Source organism: Lissotriton vulgaris, chromosome 3_1 (assembly GCF_964263255.1).
Source record: "Lissotriton vulgaris chromosome 3_1, aLisVul1.2, whole genome shotgun sequence".
Lineage (NCBI taxonomy): Eukaryota > Metazoa > Chordata > Amphibia > Caudata > Salamandridae > Lissotriton > Lissotriton vulgaris.
This window is the reverse complement of record NC_141689.1, coordinates 18,510,623-18,526,767: the sequence shown is the minus strand read 5'-3', so window position 1 is coordinate 18,526,767 and position 16,145 is coordinate 18,510,623. Positions and strand designations below refer to the sequence as shown.

Genomic DNA, 16,145 nt, shown 5'->3' with positions numbered 1-16,145 from the left:
AGAGAATGGGATTCTGGTTGGCAGAGGTATGCCCCCTGTCTAGGCAGGAACCGCAATCCTTGTCAGGGTCAGTCAGATCCATACCCTAAATTAACCTGTGCTCACACATCGGTAGCCTGGCACAGAGCAGGCAGGCTTAACTTAAGAAGCAATGTGTAAAGTATTTGTGCAGCACTTCCAACAGTAAAACACTGAAAACACCACACAAAAAGATACCACATCTGGTTAAAAAACATAGCTTAGTAAATTGAACAAAACAAGACAAAAAAACAAAAATACAATAAGTATAACTGCAGTTATGAATTATTTAATAATATTTCGAAATGTATTGCTTAAAAGCATAAACCAGGAATATCTGGTCATGCTAGACAGTGTCAAATGTAACCCTGGGCGTAGTTCGCGTAGTTGCGCTACGCGTAGCTCTGCGAAGTGCACTTCGCACTACCCAAGAAACGCGTAGCGCTACGCAAACTGTGTAATACGCTGTTCGCGATGATTACACAGTGCTGGATGCTTGTCCGCACTGTGCAATCATTGAAAACAGCATCTCGCACAGTGCGAGCTGTAATTTCTGGCACTCGAGTAGATATTCACTCAAGCAGCAGCTTTCTCAACGCGGACTTTTAGTTTCTCATTGCGAGCGGTCACGAGCATTCGCGACCACTCGCAATGAGAAACCTGACCTCCCCGCGTTGAGAATCTCGCCTGGAGATTTATTTTCCTCTTTTGCGATTGCCAACTTGATGTTGCTGATCGCAAAGAGGAAAAAGTCTCGCCGGGATGTCATTTTGCAAGTTTACGTTTGCCAACTTGATGCAAAAACTGCCAACTTCGCAATACGATTTTGCACTGTCCTACGTGCAATTCGCGTAGTGCAAAGTAGCACCTACTACGCAAACTTCACGAGCGTAGCGCAGTAGGCCTCCCAGGGTTAGTCAACTCCACAAGTACAGGCCAATCACGATAGAGCATGGATCAGATACAGGGGCCAGCCTTATCCTGCTTAAACTGTACCTTGGTTCCCAATCGATTGGTCAGTCCATAAATCAACATCTATTACTTAGAACACTACATCTGCTAGATAATCAATGCTGCAAAAAAACACTAATGCAGATTTGTGTTGTGCCTGGGTTTCCTACAAAAATTATCCTCTAAAGTAAGCATTTATATTTGTGTCTGTTATCCTCATTGTAACCTACTTTATGTTTAGTGTCAACTCCTCCGTGTGAAAGGAACCTCCAGCCTCATTTAAGACCCACCTTACAGCTTCTTTGTGGACCTAGGTACACCGATACAATCTTAAGTACTTAATATGTCCTGTTAGAACAACACTGTGACCTGATGATTGTAACAAAGAACTATTCGATCAGTCGGTGACTGTGTTTCTCTTCTTGCTATATTGCAGTCATTGTGTTTAGGTATCACACTCTTTCTAAAAGTTGTTTATAGTCCTTCACTTGTTTTATTACAGATTCCCCGCTCAGTCTGCAGTGAGAGTTGCCTTCCAGGGTACCGTAAAGCTCCTATAGAAGGGAAGCCCATCTGTTGCTTCTACTGTGTGCCATGTGCAGAAGGGGAGTATTCAAATAGCACAGGTGAAAGAAGCAATTAAAATGTATTCTACTGTCTGTTTAATGTCTGACTAATGCAATAGCACTGATGTTAAATGAGGCTGAAGAGTGTAAGAAAAAATATGATAACATAAGTGGCATATCTATCAGAAATGTTAACTATCACTGTCATCTTCTACAGCACACCCTATTGCTATCGTTTGAGAATTAAGAGACCTAGGGGTCTGTTTACCAAATTTATATGCATTGCAGTGCAGCAGCAAGGCCCTGTTAAGCTCCTTCTTAGCTAAAGTGAAGTTGAGCAATTATAAATCTGCTGCTTTCTCTTTGCCCCGTGGGGTGCCTCAGAGTTTTTCTTTAACTCCCTCCCTTTTTAAGATTGATATCACTCTCCTGGTGTATCTTAATCAATCTTTTGGTTTATCTGTCGGCTACTATGCAGACGATATGCAACTAATCATATCAATCCCGGATAAGGTAGTCATGATGGCTTATATTTCACTGTTTGACTCATGTTTCAGTCTGGATGCAGCAAAACTAAAACTAAACACTGAGAAGATAAAGGTTATTCTATTTGGGAGGAACAATTTGTTCTGGAACAATGCATGGAGGCCTGCTAATCTTGAACCATTGGCCTCTCTGGTCCCGAAGGTTCAACATGTATGTATCTTATTTGATGAACGTCTAAACTTTTTAGGTCAGATCAATTGCACTACATCTTCTTGTTTTTATTTCATTAAGATACTCAAAAGGTTCCTTTTCATTGCTATTGAACTGCTTTAATTGTTGTGCCAGCTCTGATACTAGCTAGGAGAGATAACAGTAACACCCTTTATTTAGGGATAAACAAACCATTTCAGTCAAAGTTGCAATCTCTACGGAAAGTGTCAGCTCTGCTGCCGTCTCCAAAACAATCCAGGATCGGCATTGGCTGCCGGTGGATGAGAAAGTGAAATGTATTTATTTATTTAATGCAACAAATTTAAGGTGCTCTCTAAGCTTTGCATGGCTCAGGCCCCTTATATGTTCAAGTGGTAGTCCCCACTCGGAGAACTAAGATTCTCTCTTGCTAAATTGGTGGTCATTTCAAAAATAAAAAGGGCTACCTGGGGAGGCTGGAGTTTTCCTTTTCTAGCCAGTAAACAACTCTCTGACTCTGTCTTTAAGATCTCAACCGAGTTATACTCTATTTAGGAGGTCACTAAAGACATAGGGCCAGATGTATGTCGCCAATTACCGAATCGGTAAATACAGATGTAGGTGGCACTTCAAACAGTGCCACAGGCCAATACCGATTCGTTATTTACCATGTAATACAATTGCATGGTAAATAACGAATTCCAGTGTACATGCACATCTGTGCATGTACACCTGTGCCATGTGGCACACAGACATGCCCTAAGGGCATGTATGTGTGTCACATGGCCCACAAGCCAAAATCAGGGGTGCAACAGGGTGTCAAAGTGACACCCTGTCCCCCTTGCAAAATCAGTAATTTTACTGAATCGCCATTTACCGATTCGGTAATTGACATTGACTCCTATGGGCCTGTAGGCCCATATCAATCAATGGCAATTACAGAATCGGTAAATACCGATTCGGTAATTACCGAATTATACAGATTCGGTAAAAATTACCGATTTTTTACCTACATCTGATTTACTGAATCTAGAATGCCGAATCTGTAAAATTCGGAATTCTAGAGTCGGTAAATCAGATTTACCTACATCTGGGCCATAGATTTTTGTTGCCTTCTCTAAAAAACTCTGTTCACTTTGGCTATTTTCTGAGGATCTGCTGGCACCAAAACACTTTGGCGTTCACTTGTTCAAAAAACCTTCCCTTATTCACTTTAATTACTTACTGAAAATGATTGCACTGCTTTGAGGGAGAAGGAAAAAGTTGTTCTCAGAATCGCAATTAGGTGATTCCCATTCCTAATGTTTGAAACTTTTATTTTTACATTAGATATTCATAGGGGGCCACATATCAATGTACCTCATGAATAGTAATTAGGCAGTTCACAGTGGCAACCAATTAGAAATTATAGCCATCAGAGGGCTGGTGGCCTGCTGGGGTCAGCAGACCACCATATATGTGATTGCTTTAAAAAAATAACGTTTTAAAACAAATTAGAAGGTTTTATTTAAAGGAAATTAGGATGGGTTTAAAATTAAGCAATTACGCGTTTACCTTTAATTTTTCAAATGTAGGTACTGGTCTTTGGGACTAGTCAGTGCCTGCTCTTCAAAAAGATATTTTGTTACCTTTCTCAAAGGGGAAAGGATGCATTGTGAACCCCTTCCAATTTGTGAAGGGGTTGCCTCCTCCTTTGAGGAGGTGGTACATTTTAAATGTTTTGCAACTGCAAGTCGGTTCCAAAGCATTAATACATTCCACTGAGATTCACCATCAGTATTAACTCCTTCTAAATACAGAATTGCAAACCCAAATTGAGATCCTGTAGGATTGTAGTTTGGGGGTTCTACAGGAAAAAAGCATTTCAGGTTGAAAACAAATCAGATATTTGATTTTGCAACTACAAAAACGCTTTGTGTATCTGGCCCCAAGTTATTTACTGAACAGTTATTTTAGTACTCTGTAAATGTAAATGTAAATGTATAGGCATTTATATAGCGCACTACTTACCCGGAGGGTCCCAAGGCGCTTCGACCGCTGCGAAACCCTTCCTGGCTTCCCTGAGAGATGGTCCCTTAATGGGTATCTCCAGGGTGAGACCAGGCATCCCCGGCGGTCTGGTGGGGCTGCTAGTGAAGATGAGGCAAGCTAATGCCCAGAGTTGCCGAGTGTGATCGCTGATCAGAGTGGGCACCGAGGCGAGAGAATTATCGAGTCCGCTGACCCTGGTCCAGAAACCTGCCGCGCCGGGAATCGAACCCTGGTCCCGGGCCGTCCTCTGCTCTCGGGTCTGCCGCCTCTAACCAGTGAGCCACACTACTTCACTCTCATTATAAACAAAAAGACTATACATGGAGAATAGTATTCACTCAAAAGGAAAACCTGAGACAAATGAAATAAGAGGGGGAGTTCTCACTTGTGGTCATTCCACAGCATTAAATGATTTATTGCTATCGTACAGCAACACACTGTTAAATAGGTGAACATCGGATTATAACTCAAACTGGATTGTCTAAACTGAACACCATGATCTCTACATTGAGAAATGCAAAAGGAAATTGGAATAATGGATTGTGCTGTGATAGTGCCATGCTGTGCACAGCAACATACATATATGATGCATTGATCCCATAGTATCAACATGCTTTACAGTCCGAGAGCAGCTATAGCTCTTTCTGTGCGAAACTTTTGGACTATTTCTCATCAAATATCAGGTTCAGTTTCATTTGTGCTCTGTTATGTTGATCAACTATTTGCAATATTTATATTTTTAATTTGATTTTAATCTTATGTTTTATATTTTAGACATGGAATCTTGCATAAAGTGCCCGGAAGGCCAGTGGCCCATTGACAGAAAGGATGGTTGTATCCAGAAAGCCATTGTTTATCTCTCTTATGGTGATTTCCTTGGAGCAGTGTTGGCATCTGTAGCTATTGTGCTATCCATGTCCACAGCTGGTGTGCTTGGAATGTTTCTCAGATATCGAGACACCCCAATAGTGAAGGCCAATAACAAGCATCTCAGCTACGCTCTCCTTGTATCTCTGCTGCTGGCCTTCCTCACTTCTCTTCTGTTCATTGGACGCCCTGCATTATTGACATGTTTGACCCAACAAGCTGCATTTGGCATTATTTTCACTCTTGCTGTGTCTTGCGTATTAGTGAAAACCATCACTGTTGTAATTGCCTTCAATGCCATCAAGCCAGGTAGCAGGTTAAGCAGATGGCTGGGATCTCAGGTGTCAGCTGCTATGGTCCTCGTGGGCACACTAGGGGCAGTAGTGATTTGTCTCACTTGGCTGCTCACTTATCCTCCTCATCCAGCCACTGACACTCAGTCTGAAATTGGAAAGGTGATCCTACAGTGTGACAACGGTTCATTCACTGCTTTCTACGGGATGCTTGCTTACATGGGTCTGCTGGCCTTTGCCAGCTTTACTGTGGCCTTCCTAGCCAGAAACCTTCCTGATAGATTCAATGAGGCCAAGCTCATCACATTCAGCATGCTGGTGTTCTGCAGCGTCTGGGTGTCCTTCCTTCCAGCCTACCTTAGCTCTAAGGGTAGATACATGGTGGCCGTGGAGATCTTTGCCATCTTGGCTTCCAGTGCTGGACTGCTGGGCTGTATATTCATTCCCAAGTGTTACATCATTCTGTTCAGACCAGATATCAACAAAAGATGCATTTAAGAGCTAAAAATAATTGGTAGTCACAAAACCAAATGTATAACCTGATCAACATGGAATATGGCGAAGACCATCTGATTTTCTATCTTCTTCCATTAGAAAATGTACTTGTATTTCAAATGGGATCATTCATTCATATCCCAAACAGTAAAGTGATCAGCACATAGGCTTATTGATCAGTGACATATTGTAAATCCAACAAATGTTGAGAACCACACATATGAGAAATTAAATAGCAAGAAAAGAATATTGATGTTGGAGACATAACTATAAAAATCACTAATATCAAGCACACAGATATTTTTTTTAAAGTATTGATTTCTACATATTTCGATATCACAAAATAATATTGTTACCTATAAATAAACTTATGTCATGTCAAACATAATGATTACCACAATATTGACTACAAACCCATCATAAAAAAACAACAAAAATCAATAAAAACATCACAACCCTATTTTTACATAAACCAATTACTTGAAAAACATATATTACATCACCCAAAATGTGAACATTAGCCCCAAAGAAAGAGTGCACCCAAAAAATCTCAATAAACACATCTAAAACAATATTATTAACTATGAGCATTAAAATTCAAATGCAATGAAACATGATGCCAAAACAAATACATTCATATGTATATGACTTTTGGTGCAGCGTTGGGGGTAAAGCACTCCAAATCACAGCCCTGCACTCCCAAAGGATTCCTCTCCTAGAATCCATTTATTAAGCAGCAGTATAACTGAACCAAAACACCACAACGTGCTTCAACTTCCGTCTTCTTCAAGTTTTTTTGATCTTCAGTAGTTGTACTTGCCAAGCTTAGATGCAATCAGAGGCTCTATGGGAAAAATAGTGCTAATGATCCACCTGGAAGCACATATTTCTTTTTATGGGTCAAGTTCATTTACATCCCAATGTTAATTTCTGCTAACTCGTGTATTTATGGATTACAATTACATTTGAACCGTAACAAAAGTATGGGAAATTTTTAATTTAAATTTTGAAAGGAAACACTGAATGACACCTACAGCTGTGAAAGTGCATCAATAGAACCTGTGAACTGGAAATGTACTAAATATTATTCTAATGCATGCTATGAAAGGGCAACTAAAAAATAAAATGTTCGAATTTAATTGAAAGAGCACATCCACCCCTCAAATGATACAGAATAAAGTGAGAGAAATTTCACAAGACATGAGAGAGGCACACATTAGTACTCTAAAAAAACCTTAAAGACATACTACCCAAAGTTCATGAACACATAACTGGCCAACTACTAACTATCCCCACTTTAAAATGTCTAATTACTTTCACTAAAAAAGGCTCAAGCAACACCTGACCTGCTTGTAGAACATATCAGGACATAGACATACCAGATCATTTAACAATCACACATAAAAAATAATCCTTCCTTTTGCATGACAATAGCAAAAAGAATTCTAATCTTCTCCACTGCAAACACCTCAATAAAACGTACTAAATTTCAAACCTGGATAGCGAAGGTACCTTCAAAATATGGAAAGATATACATCATACATGGTGACTATCAAAACAACAGTGTCCCTTTCATATATGGCTGTTACTATCACTTTAATTATAAAGTATATAGCAACACCTCCAAAAAAACGCGCTTGTGGTGTGGATGCCGAATTGACACGCCACTGCCACACTCCCACACTGCCAAACCTGTGTGGAGACAGCTCACCAGGTTACAAGTTTTACCGTCACTGGTGAGCGGTTCTTTGGCGGTCCTAGTGTAGTGCCCATAATATGTCAAGGGTAGGCCTGGGTGATAAATTTGGAGAATTTGGGTAATTTTGCTTTTTCTGTGGAGAACACTGAATTGCCAAAAATTCCATGATCCTCGGCTTCGCAGAATTTTTTGCTTGTTTGCACTTTCAAAATGTGTGCGCGAGAGATATTTCCCCCAAGCACGCAAACAGCGCTTGCAAACAGGAAAAAAGCATCACAAACCGGCGGTATAAGCAATTCCGCAAGTTCGCGAACTCTGCACGCTCGCAGAGGTTTTTTTACAGTTTTGCAGTGCTTTGCATAGCGCAACTACGCAAATTCCGCCCAGCCCTAGGACCCTATCAAGTCTCCCTTGTCCTCAGCCTAGGCTAAACATACCTAATCCTCACTAGTTCCGGACAAGGATTCAAACTAAGGCTGCAGGCTGGTGAATAAAGTGCATAGTGTAATAACATCAGGCTTAAAGGGCTGTTCTTGGGCTAAAGTCCAGTGATGGCATTCAGACCACCCCTTTAGCTATCCAATGGGCTCGAATTCAGTGACTTTAGTACTCAAGCCTGCAGTGATAGCCTAGTTACATTGATACATGCCCATATGATGGCGTATTGGCTTTACCCAGTAGCACCTTTGGCTTTTTTAGACAAGGGCAAAGACAAAAACTTACATAGTCAACAATTATAATCACAGGAGCCTTTTAGGCGCCCACATTTGCATGCTTTTTTGGTTTCAGTATGCATCTGAGTCTCATAAATTATTTTTTGAAGACCAGTTTCATATGGCTGAAAATATATGATACTTTCCCCAGATCTTGGTAGAGAGCTATGGGTAGATCCACTCAAGTCATTTGTGCTAATTCGTACCTGTTCTCATCTCCCAGTAATATTTTTGCATGTTTAGCTGGATATGTTTAGGTTACCTTTGATGAAAGATTTTGGTTCATAATGCACTGCGTGTCCTAAAATTCTATCCAGCTCCTCATCTAGGTTTCTCATTGGAGCTTGTGAACTTGGATACCTAGCCATAGCAGTTGGATCCTTTGGGGGCCGACTTGAGTTTGGCATAGTTGCCTAGGATCTGTGCCTTCCAATTGTATTTGGGATGATGGAGGGGCATCTGGCAGATGGAACAAGAGCCCGCCACATTGGCTTTCAGCTTTGTACAGCCATGCTGTGAAACCGTCTTTGAATATCAATGAGCCGTAGTTTAGGGTTGGCATGAATTTAAGGACAGTTAGTGGAACACAAAATTATTCTTTGTAATTGAACAATACATTCAGAAATCAATAGAAAACAAAATGTACATTTTAAAATGCATACTTTTAAAATTAAAATCATAATTTAGTGCAAAAGATATGAACGGTATCCGCAAAGAAGATAGACATTATTTGTATATATTTTATAGCACTAAAACCCTAATTTTCAATTTCTAATCTCTATACGAATTCTAATATATTTGCAAGTAAAATATCCTATTCTGGGTTTTAAAGATGATTCGCAGACACATACTAATGCAGCTTATTGTTCGGTTTAATAGCAACCCGGCTATTTTCATCCAAAAAAGGCAGCTGAGTGTGTGTAAGATAAGTATATGCAGCCAGTCAGAGAGCGACCTCAGGCCAATTGCCTCCCAGAAGCCTTGAGTTATAGTTGGTGCTGTGATTATGTTTGTGTTGTTATTTCAGCAGTGAACACTCTTCAAAACCCTAGCTCTCTGTCCATTTAAAAAAAAATATTAAGAGCTTGTTGATTACTTTTAGAATGAACAATCAGCAGAGCATGTAGTTATACCCTTTAGATATTTTCACTCTATTATGTGATGATCTTTTGTAGAGACATAAAAATGAAAAACTCAGAATTCAACCTTCTACAAATTCTGCTATTTCATGATAATCATCTAAATAATGACATGGTAGCTTTAATGGTTGGATGCTGTGAACATATTCATGCTACTTTATTTATCATATTTACATAAGAAACCTGCCATGAAAAGGCTGTGGGCTTGATGGGATCATACATATCCACTTTTTGAATAACTTGATTATCACATGGCATTCACAGTAAGCAAGAAGTGAAGATCATAGAAAGGAAAAAAAGTCATATTATTTACAACATCAGGATCAACTTGCCTGAAGTGAGTGGATGCCGCATATTGTGAGGATGTAACAATATCAATGCCAAAGGCGCCGTAATAGCAGCAAGAGTGGAATGACTACTGATGACACATGCAGAGATCAGAAGGTACTCCAGACCACGAAGACCCTGCAAGCCTAACTAAGCCCCAGTCCATGGTCAGTTGACAGAGTACCATTCTGCCGGGCAATGGCAATAGGTCTGATTTAAAATGCTTTGATGAGCCACAAATATGTTGTGAAGATTGATATATAAACATGTGCTATATTTCATACAGGTACTCAGATACATGAAGCAACAAAACATGTCATCCTTATTTCCCTGCCATTACACTAAGTAACGGTTCATGGTCCTGACCTTTAACCTAGTTATGGTACTGTCTAAAGGACTTGGTGTTTTCTCTGAAAGCTAGCCTTATTCATTATACATAAGGAATCTTAGAATCTGAACAGGACCACCATTTCCTGCACAATAACTATGTTTAAGGTCTTTCTTTCGTCATCCTAGTCTAACATGACACAGGATGGTAGATCCACTGACGGTACCACTTTGGGTATATATACACCATATCTTTGATGAGGCAGGGAGAGGAGAGAAGGGTTTCCATGCTGACACACTGAAGAGAGACTCAGAGGTTCCTGTACACAGACACTCCAAATCGCAGTGGTCTGACATCCCTAGCGAGGTGTCCATCTCGAGACCAAGATGGGGTCCCACAGTCTCCCAATTCAGGTAATGGGGTTAGCTTTATCATAGGGGATTCTTGGTCCAACACCTACATACATGTTAGGTACACGTAGATACATCTAGTTAGTGTTGCATCGTGGAAGTGTGCATTAATACTGTCATGTATTTTTAATCTTGCCTGTACTCATTGTTTTATCACTATGGTAGGACTCTACCATTCTTTTACTCTATTGGTGCTTGCAACCATTTATACCCGTTTCTGTCATATGGTTGTTTCAGCAAACCTATCTTTCATTAGAATTACAATGCTTCAATAAAGGCTCATTGAAAATGACCCCCCCATTTAGTCCGTGTATTTCTCTGAGACGAAGTGAGCACGAGTGACTGAGCAAAAAGCACTACACTGTGTCCATGTTCCCTGATGGGAGAGAGTTGTCATGTTCGATAGTTGCCAAGAACAATTGTCTCCTTGGTAAGAAGGGTTTATAGTGGCATTGTGAGCGAGCTGGTAAACAGGCTAACATACGCTGTGGGGGTGTCCGGAATCAGTCTGGACAACAATCCTGCATTATCTAAAAGCACAAATCCTATAGAGATTTATAGGAACAACACAACATGGCACTTGGTCTGGTACTTATTTAACAGTCAAATCTGAGTAGTTCAGTCAGGCTGTTCTCACAGACCCCTACTCACATTTTTCCAGACGTCTGGGAACATTTTGCCACAGCTGAACAGACATACCATATGTGTGGCTATAGGTTTATCAATCTTGAAGGACAAATAGTTCCCTGCTGTGCATAAAACCGTATCTCAGTTTCTATGAATCTTCTCCTTTTTCAATAAACATTGACAAAGACTGCTGAACCAGCACAGCATGCAACTGCAGCAAGGGAGGAAGAGCCGGAAGGTGAAATAAACATTTCAGGAAATGTCAGAACTAACCTTTAAAACTAGCAGAATATGGAGTCATAGCTAGGGGTGGGACGGTAACTTCTGTGGTTGAAGCACATGAATCATACAGAACAGAGATATTCTATTCATGGGTTAAATTTCTACCAGCTAATGCATGCACAAATACATTTCATTCTTACACTGAAGATGAAACACCAGATGAATATTGTACACTTGGACTCAGTCCGCTGGGAAGAGATGGAGCAACTTGGCCAGTCCTCGAGGCTTACCCACCACATCAAGACTTTGACTCAATGCCAGTAGCTGACTTACTTCCACTTCATAAAGAAATAATAAAACTTTACAGACATCTGACACAGTTCATGATGAGAACACTCACACCTCAGCCAACAACGGCTACACCTATAGGACAAATTCAGGGGTCTACAGCTAAAATATCTCCACAAAATCTAAACACAGTTATGGGTAAAATACCCACTAGACATGAGCAAGTGATCCTCTAGATAGCTAAAAAAAAACACAGCTAGAGACAGTGTTTCCACACAGAATCCCTTAAGAAAAACACAGGATGCTAACAATCTGCTATCGGGTACTGCTCCCCATATAAAGGATTGTACCTCTTGGGGTACAGTTTTCACTGCCATGTATACCAGACATCATGGTATCCCTTCAATATCAGTGACACCAGATGTATTAAGACAAATACAGAATGATTATGGAGCAGAGCCTGCTCTGAAATTAGGGATGAAATTGTCAAAAGATTTTACCCAGGTATCACCTATTATATTAGCAAATATAAAAGGGGCGGCAGCAGCAATGGCAATACGCCAACGCCTGAGGGATTTCACTCCTTTACAACATGAGCAGGATTTAAATAAAAATATTGAAGACACCTATGCCTCGGGGACACGGTTACGGGCACGGGCATGGGTAAATGGCACCCACAAAAGAGGTAAGTGCTGGAGTTCCCGATTTTGTGTGAGAGTATGATATTACACATTGTCTGACGGATTGCTGGTCGTATTGTTAGTTGCTCACCCTAAGCCTTTAAAGAGCTGGACCTAACCTGGGAGTACGCAGAGATTGTAATCCCAGGGTCGAGCATCGGGGATGGCCCCCAAGAAAAACAAAAGTATCCTGGAGCTACGGTATGGGGTCAAGAGTGATCTCAGTGGATTTGGGAGCCTCTGGAGAAAGTGGAGGGAACCCAGAGCCAAGACCAGAGAAGGAAAGAAAGAAAAAAGCAAAGAGAAGTATGGCCATAAGCAAAAAACAGGGTGGTACTGCCTCAAGTTCAATAAAAAAATTCATGGGGAAATATTTTTTAAAAGTTTTTTCACCAGCGAAGGCCCTTGACATAGAGATCATAGAGGCCGCTCTGCAGAATGAGAGTGAGAGTAGGAGTGGGAATGGGAATATCTCTCCACCCCTTGAGGAGCATACAACTGAGTAAGTTAATTTTGACCAATCAACTTTTACCTCTTCAATTAATAACCCGTTGCCTCCTGTACTAAAACCTCATTATACATAAAGTCTAGTTTTAGGCTACAGAAATCTGAACACATGCACTAAAACATTTGCAGTACAGACTGCCCACAGTGGCGCATTATTTAATAACATTGCGTGATGCAAATACAAAACAACATTGAATATCTCAAATAGATTTTTGTTGCTAAAAATATAGCACCTGAAAGCAGAGATTTGACAGCATTGTTAGCGCTCAGTTCTCCCTTCGAATCTGTTGACTCCCCCAAGGGTATAAATACAGTCCAGGGTTATTCCCAGCTATATTAACTGAGTTAATTCAGAATTTGGATGAAGAGGCATTGTACTATGAAATGAGTAGGAATGGGAATATCTCTCCACCCCTTAAGGAGCATACAACTGAGTAGCTAGTTTTGACCAATCAGTCTCTATAGCTCTTATTGGACCAAAAGGGACTATTGTCACCACGGTCGTCTTCTTTACTACGTGGTCTGTTTACTTATGATCCGAAATGGGGATTGCATGATCTCAAATGAGGATATGAGGATAGAAGAAGAGGGGACACCTGGTAGAGAGTTAAGGCCGGAAAGAAATCAAAATTGGCTTGATAACCAGAAAACAGTGGCAGAACAAACTGTGGAACTGAACTTCACCCTACGGTCAAATCTGGAACTCTCTGCAATGCCCGCTTCTTCAATGTTGGACCTTATGCTAATATTACAGAGAACTCTACAACGGCTTCTAGAAGTTACACTGTCAAACAATGACATTTTAAAAGTACATAAAACTATCTAGCCAAGATAGAGGGTGAGCTCCAGGGGATTAGATGTCAAATGCCATCTATGGTAAGACCAGTCCCAGACCCTGACCCACAGACCTTCGTAGAGGAACACGCTGAAACAGTTGACTCACTAAAAGAAATACGTGAGGTTTACATTTCAAGATGGCCAATTAGAGTAATAATAAGAGGCGAGGTCCCCAGATTTGGGCTAGAAACAGAGTGGGACAAGTAGGAAGGAAACCACAAAAAAAGGGGAGTGACAAGATTGTGAAAAGATCAAGGGTTGCTGAGGTGCGAGGTGGGGATAGGGTGCAAGAATCAAAGTCACTCAACACCATTAGTTGAATAGTTGAAAGTGCACAATTAGATAATAACTCATATATGCAGGAGAAACAAGTAAGGTACATAACTCTAAGTAAACCCAAAATTCCTGGTAGTCATCCAGGTCATGGCTACGGAGCAAATTTACAACCCGGGAATACTCGGGAGCCAGGAATTAATAGGCACAATAATCAGATAAAAATGGCACACATGGTACAACGTCTGGCATCAAAAGGGGTAAGGAAGGAGGGTAAAGAGTATAAGTGGATATACTTTGAACCAATCCCAATAGGTAAAGCTGGTAAGAAGTTAAGGAACAGGTTGCCGCTAAATAGGTCACAACTTCTGCAAGCGTTTGCCCAGTAGCAAAACTTGAAAGGTATAGGGTCAAATGACTTAAGGCAAGTGGGATTTAAGCAAAATATGGAAGGAAAAGATGTGACCAGAGTCATTGGTGTACTCGGATTCGTAAATATTATGACAGAAAAAGTGGTGTGAGAGGTAAATAAGGTAGGGATATGGATAATATCCAAAGAGGAAGTGGAAAAAGAAGTAAAAGGGAAGGAGTTGCAAGGAAAGAATTTTCTAAGGTGCCAAGCAGGATTAAGAAAGAGACGGGTAAGGATAATTGACCTGGAAGAAGATGAAGGAGTAGTCCTGGGACAATTTTAAAAAGTACCAAATAATTCAGATTAAATTGGTTTGGAAACTAGAGTCAGGGAATAAGCTACATAGGCCCCTCAAATAGGTAAACTGAGGTGCCTGGGGAGGAAGGATTCCTAGATGACGTCCAATAGGTATAGGGTATGCCGAATGGCATAAGAATAGCTTCCTGGAACATAAATGGCCTTGGAGATCAATCTAAACAAGAACATTTAAGGGAATTTGGAAAAAATATCGAGATCATCTGTATCTTGGAAACCTGGCTATGCGGCAAGACCCCGACATTTGATGGTTTCCGCCAGTTTAATCGCTTAGCAAAGAAGCAAATATTTGGACACCCAGCGGGGGAATGATGACATTGTTGTCAACTAAAATTGTGAAAAAGATGAATTAACCGTAAAATGTAAATGGTTGCTCGCATGTAGGTTAACATTATCTGCCACTGACAGAAAGAATACAATACTGATGCTTTTAAATGTGTATATGCAATGGGGTAGTACAGAGGAAAATGCCGTTGAAATGGGATATTTTAAAGAAGACATGGACGTAATATGTGAAAAGTATGGCACAGATTTGATTATATTAACGATGGATTTTAATCATGAACGGCACCCAAACAAAGTAGATTGCTGGTTCCAAGGCTTATGATATAACTTAAGCAACTTTCCTAGATTGTATCTCCACAACCAATGATATTCAGCTGGGAAACTATTCGGGGACTAAAAGCATATTTTGCCTAAATGGAAGATCAACCGTAGACTTTCCAGCAAAGAAAACATTTAAATTAGGCTCACAAAATTGCCCAATAGATTCTGTCTTTTCGGCACCTTGGAATTTTTATTTAATTAAAGGATTTAGGATTACTAACAAAGAAGGGAGTGACAATAACACTTTAGAACTAGACCTCCTAGATGTTCATTTGAATCCTGTAACAAAGTCATTGAACAACAGGTGGGATATCCCATGCGGATCACAATGAGGCTTACAGAAGTATGTATAGCCCGGTTAGTAAGATTGCAGCAGAACCTAGATCTAGGCACAGGAAGTGGTCAGTGTTTGAATTGGTATGTGGGAAAAATTGAAGAAGTGGTCCAAAGCCATTGCGATGGTCTGAGGAAAGATACAATAAATGCCAAAATGCACCAAAAAAAGCCAGAGAGACAAAACAGGTGGTTCTCAAAGAAATGTTTGGAAAAGAATTGAGAATTATAGAGAGTAGCACGCAGCCTTAGCATAAAGTATGAACAGGGTAGGGTCAATATTCTCACAAAACTAAAAAGAGAATATAACACGTAAATTAGGAGGGCAAAAAGAGCTTATACAGAAGACTGTTGGACAGAGTTGCTTGAGGCAATAGAAACAAAGAATACAGTGAACTGTGTGGTAGAAGAAGCTGTTTGGGAGGAATATTTGCTGGAATTATACAGCCCAGGGAGAGAACCGGAAGAGGGTGTGCAACCGGATTGGAGGGGTCTGGTAGCAGATTTAAAACCCAACTTTTCGGCCTCAGAAG

At 40.5% G+C, this 16,145-nt stretch overlaps 1 protein-coding gene across 1 annotated transcript; it reads left to right on the top strand.

Annotated features, from left to right (window-relative positions):
* The first annotated feature begins 1,477 nt into the window (after nucleotides 1-1,477).
* On the top strand, nucleotides 1,478-6,317 carry LOC147725834 (vomeronasal type-2 receptor 26-like). Its single transcript, XM_086962795.1, has 2 exons — nucleotides 1,478-1,595; nucleotides 5,016-6,317. The coding sequence occupies exon 2, from the start codon at nucleotides 5,018-5,020 to the stop codon at nucleotides 5,897-5,899; it is 882 nt and encodes a 293-aa protein (XP_086818921.1). The 5' UTR covers nucleotides 1,478-1,595; nucleotides 5,016-5,017; the 3' UTR covers nucleotides 5,900-6,317.
* Nucleotides 6,318-16,145: the final 9,828 nt, after the last annotated feature.

What these genes read in the sequence shown, in the direction of transcription:
- LOC147725834 (XM_086962795.1), top strand. Translation starts at nt 5,018, where the DNA reads ATGGAATCTTGCATAAAGTGCCCGGAAGGCCAGTGGCCCATTGACAGA.